Source organism: Sebastes fasciatus, assembly GCF_043250625.1.
Source record: "Sebastes fasciatus isolate fSebFas1 chromosome 21 unlocalized genomic scaffold, fSebFas1.pri SUPER_21_unloc_1, whole genome shotgun sequence".
In the NCBI taxonomy this organism is placed as follows: Eukaryota; Metazoa; Chordata; class Actinopteri; order Perciformes; family Sebastidae; genus Sebastes; species Sebastes fasciatus.
Genome location: NW_027428133.1, coordinates 107,287 through 112,286, shown reverse-complemented (window position 1 = coordinate 112,286; position 5,000 = coordinate 107,287). Strand labels below are relative to the sequence as shown.

The 5,000-nt window shown below is 46.4% G+C and overlaps 1 protein-coding gene and 1 long non-coding RNA gene across 2 annotated transcripts in view; one reads left to right on the top strand and one right to left on the bottom strand.

Moving 5' to 3' along the window:
* Window positions 1–463, top strand: part of LOC141763611 (uncharacterized) — a 639-nt gene extending 176 nt beyond the window's left edge. The window contains exons 2-3 of the long non-coding RNA XR_012593098.1: window positions 163–280; window positions 345–463. This is a non-coding gene — a long non-coding RNA (uncharacterized LOC141763611). The remainder of the gene's footprint in view (window positions 1–162; window positions 281–344) is intronic.
* The window catches only part of xylb (xylulokinase homolog (H. influenzae)), a 31,024-nt gene that overhangs the window by 6,186 nt on the left and 19,838 nt on the right, over window positions 1–5,000 (bottom strand). The window contains exon 18 of the mRNA XM_074628068.1: window positions 377–471. Within this exon, the coding sequence (XP_074484169.1) occupies window positions 377–471 (95 nt within the window). The remainder of the gene's footprint in view (window positions 1–376; window positions 472–5,000) is intronic.

The window sequence follows — 5,000 nt, the reverse complement described above, 5'->3', positions numbered from 1 at the left end:
GAAGTGAGCGGCTGCTTTTCTACCCGGAGACAGAGAGAGAGACGTGAAGTTGCGGCGAAGGAGGAGGAGGAGGAGGAGGAGGAAGAGGAGAGGGAGGAGGAGGAGGAGGAGGAGAGGGAGGAGGAGGAGGAGGAAAAGGAAGCAGAGGAGGAGATGGAGGAGGAGGAGGAGGAAGAGGAGGGGGAGGAAGAGGAAGCAGAGGAGGAGATGGAGGAGGAGGAGGACTCAGTGTGTTCTAATCCACGTACTTCCTGAAGTACACTTAGATGTGTGTGTGTGTGTGTGTGTGTGTGTGTGTGTGTGTGTGTGTGTGTGTGTGTGTGTGTGTGTAGATGTGTGTGTAGATGTGTGTGTGTGTGTGTGTAGATATGTGTACCTCCCGTGCTGTAGGATGCGGCGTGGCGACCAGTTGTGGTTCCGGTGCTTTCTTCACCACATCAGAGAAGGACGCTCCAGATTCTGCAACCAGACCTGAAGATACACATCGACCAATCAGAGCGTTAGGTTCCTGCTTCATTAACCAATCAGAGCGTTAGGTTCCTGCTTCATTAACCAATCAGAGCGTTAGGTTCCTGCTTCATTAACCAATCAGAGCGTTAGGTTCCTGTTTCATCAACCATTCAGAGCGTTAGGTTCCTGCTCCATCGACCAATCAGAGCGTTAGGTTCCTGCTCCATCGACCAATCAGAGGGCTGCTTAGAGCGTCATTAACCAATCAGAAACGTTGTTTCTTTACTCATAAACAACTGTGAACCAATCAGAAAGTTAGTTGGAGAGTCAGAGAGTTAGTTCCTGTATCATTAACCAATCAGAAAATCAGTCACTGCATTGTTAACCGATTGTCAGAGTAGTTCCTGGGCTGTTAACCAATCACAGAGTTACTTCCTGCGTTCTTAACCAATCAGAAGGTTAGTTCCTGGGTCGTTAACCAATCAGAGGGTTAGTTCCTGGGTCGTTAAGCAATCAGAGGGTTAGTTCCTGGGTCGTTAAGCAATCAGTTGGTTAGTTCCTGGGTCGTTAACCAATCAGAGGGTTAGTTCCTGCGTTGTTAACTAATCAGAGGGTTAGTTCCTGCGTTGTTAACCAATCAGAGGGTTAGTTCCTGCGTTGTTAACCAATCAGAGGGTTAGTTCCTGCGTTGTTAACCAATCAGAGGGTTAGTTCCTGGCTTGTTAACCAATCAGAGGGTTAGTTCCTGGGTCGTTAACCAATCAGAGGGTTAGTTCCTGGGTCGTTAACCAATCAGAGGGTTAGTTCCTGCGTTGTTAACCAATCAGAGGGTTGGTTCCTGGCTTGTTAACCAATCAGAGGGTTAGTTCCTGCGTTGTTAACCAATCAGAGGGTTGGTTCCTGGCTTGTTAACCAATCAGAGGGTTAGTTCCTGCGTTGTTAACCAATCAGAGGGTTAGTTCCTGGCTCGTTAACCAATCAGAGGGTTAGTTCCTGGCTCGTTAACCAATCAGAGGGTTAGTTCCTAGCTTGTTAACCAATCAGAGGTGTAAATAATGAAATGAAAGATGGCTGAATTCCATTTAGCTTCAGTTTGAGGGACCTGGTATAGTTCACTCTGTCATTACGGGGACACGTAGTATCACCACAATAATCAATAATAACCCATGATTACTACATGATCATTAACTAATCAGTCCCCTGGTTGTTAGCTCTCTCTCTGTGCTTCAGCTCCACCGCCGCTAATTAGTCTCAGAGGTCGTTAACCAATCAGTGTCAGAGTCTGATAACCAATTAGTGGAGCAGCCCAGAGGTCGTTGAGCAAACAGCGGGGTCAGGTGTGACTCGTTAACCAATCAGCACGCACGCACGCACACACACACACACAATCATAAATGTACTTATAGTACTATAGTCTGTGTCCTCTGCTGGTCCGCGTCCTCTCCTGGCGTCTCGTCTCATTACATTCAGAGAGGATCTGGTCCTCCCCCGCCCCCCCGTGGCGTCCTGCTGCTGCGTCTCTCTTTGAACTCGTCTCCTATCAAAGGACGCAGATCTGCCGTCCTGATCCTTCATGTTTCTCATCATGTGTTTATCAAAGAGGGGAATTAGTGGACACGCAGGGACGCGTCTCCAGACCAGGAGGCGTCCTGAGGACAGACGGCGGCTGGCGGTACCAGTACGGTTTAACACTCACGATACAGCAGAGGAGCGACATGGAGGTCCTGGACCGTCCTGAAGCCACCGGACTCCATTCATAAAAACAGTGATTTAACCTCTCTGAACACGGAGAGCTGCTGGTCTACCCCGGCATCGATCGGTTAGTTCGTTGGTGTTCGGCCCAGTTCTAATCCGCCCGACGCTTGCTGCTGTATTTACAACCTTCACCTTCCAGAAGGCTGCTCATTGTGTGATGACCAGCAGCTCTTCTGTTCTGAGAGGTTAAATTACTGGTTTTGTGAATGGAGTATGGTGGCTCTGAAGAAGAGCGATATAAAGGCTTCAGTTCTCCGTCAGGAAGGCCGTCTGACGGCGAGGTGAAGACGTGAATACGTTCTAAATATAGTGTACACTTAACCTGATAGAGATGTTTTTAGGTGTCTAAAATACGTCCAGAGCAGTAAACTCCTGTAGAGTAGAGCTGTAGTGGATGTAGTAGTAGAAGTAGAAGTAGTAGTAGTGTGTGTATTTGTACTTAATGGAGCGGATAGTGGAAAAATCATGCAAATAGTGATACAAGCACCAAATTTGGCATGATGATTCCCGAGGGGTCACTTAGCAAATATAAACGATCGGCCACTTGAAAATCCAAGATGGCCACCAAATTGACCTGCCGTTAATGGTTTCTCTCATAGAAATTCATCTACTTGGTCAATTTGAGTGATCTTGGTGTCAAATTATGTGTTTTCTAGCATGTTGGATCTTATTTTGATAGTTTTAACAATTTTTAACTTCAATATAGCGGCCATTTTTCAAGATGGCTGTCAAATTTACTTGCGGAGAATGTTTTTCTTAAAGAAATGCATGTACTTGGTCAACTTGAATGATTGTGATGTAGAATTATATGTTTTCTGGTATGCTATCTAATCTAATAATTTTTACAGCTTTAAAATCCTCCAATACGTTCTTTTTTTTACTTTTGGCTGTCCGGTGAGTCTTTGCTTTGTGGTGTTTGCATGGCTCAATTGGCTTGTAGGCCTCCTGTTGCAGATATCAATAGCTGCTGTTGCCATAGGTGTAGGGGCTTAGTGGTAGAGGTAGTACCTTTGTTTCAGAAGTCAGCCACATCCTCCAGGATGGACTACTGGCACTGGTTCACACTACCTGCCCAAATCTCACCTATGGCTCCATGAAGTTGCTAGTGCACGGCAACGGCCACACCCCGGGACACCTTGTTGGCTCACGGGCTGAACTAGGTGAGAATCTCTGTGTGATGGAGTATTTCTAGCTCCAAATTTCAAAGTGCATAGAGTCAACGAACCAGCCATCTTTATCCATGAGGTTCCCACACCAACATATCTATCAGTTGCCTCTTTCTGGTCTTGGCAAACACAGACAGGCCAACACACATAGCAAAAGGTGTCTTCCTGTCCTTGGATTGCCTGTGGACCTGCAATCCTTCCCTGTATTTGGCAAAACAGCTGTACTGTAACAGTTGCAAAGTCAGATTTTGATGTGCCATTTTGGAGTTGTGACTTGATATCAGCCCCATGTTCAATCATACATACAAACTGAAGCAGTGATGGTGGGACGGTATCTTCAAGGTACCCATCATGAGACGTGCTGTTGAATTCTGATTTATGCTGAAACATGTCACGACGTATCATCTGAGCAATTTTTGCCAGGTGGACTGCTTCTCCATATTTGCTTCCTTCTTCTGGGCCAGCTCTTCTTTCTTCTGCAGCTGTTGGGCATTCAGATAGGCTCGTTCTCGTTTGTACAGAGCAGCCAAGCAAGCAGGATGACATCTCCAGCACTCAGTTTGAGAAGGCGCTTTCCATCACTGAAAGTTTTGCACAGTCATTTAGTCTTTCATTCATTTTCATGGTCATTGCTTATCTTAAGTTGCCCCCTTCTTCCTCGCACAGAAAGCATTTGGGGGATAGAGTATCTCTGACCCTCCGTGGTATTTTGTTGCAGCTGTTCTCATCTGTAACAGTTGAAGGGGTTGATCTCTTTTCAGCTCTTTGTAACTTGGTGTTATTTCTTCATCAAGGTTTCCTCTATCCCACTACCGTCGTCTAGTCTTGCTGGGTCACGCTTGACTGGTAGCTGACTGACTGCATGGAATCTGGGAATTTTCCTCGCCAAGAGGCTGTACCCATCACCTAGTCTTTTGTTGGGATTTATATGTGGAGAAGTAAGGCCCTCATTCTTGTCCATTTGACAAAGGCAAAACTTGGCCCAGTCAGTGTGTCAACATTTTTCAGTTGATTTTTGGTTTAAAGCCATTGTGATGTTTAGGGTCGAAGGTTTATCCTTTTACCACCCTGTATCACGGGCACTTGCTTGTATGGGATATAGCTAGGTTCATGCATTATTTTACGCAATCTGTACACTATCTGGATAACTGAAACCCCATTATCCTCGGCATGGCTCTCCCGCGCTTGCACATCCTGTCGATTCAGGTGTGGCTGCTTAAAACTGATCAGGGGTTGGTAGTAAGCAGCATTTGGGACACTAAGTATAATGCTGAATCCTACTTAGCTGACGTTAAACCCCATTCTGAGTTACACAGCAGCGATTGTCACCAGTGCCCTGGTAGTGCCCGACAATCACTCCTTTACAGTTCTCTGCTGTTGTGACAATTCTGGCAGTTGGTGTGGGAACCTCATGGATAAAGATGGCTGGTTCGTTGACTCTATGCACTTTGATATTTGGAGCTATACATACTCCATCACAGAGAGACTCTGTGTGCTACCCTCACCTAGTTCAGCCCGTGAGCCAACATGGTGTCCCGGGGTGTGGCCGTTGCCGTGCACTAGCAACTTCATGGAGCCATAGGTGAGATTTGGGCAAGTAGTGAGAACCAGTGCCAGTAGTCCATCCTG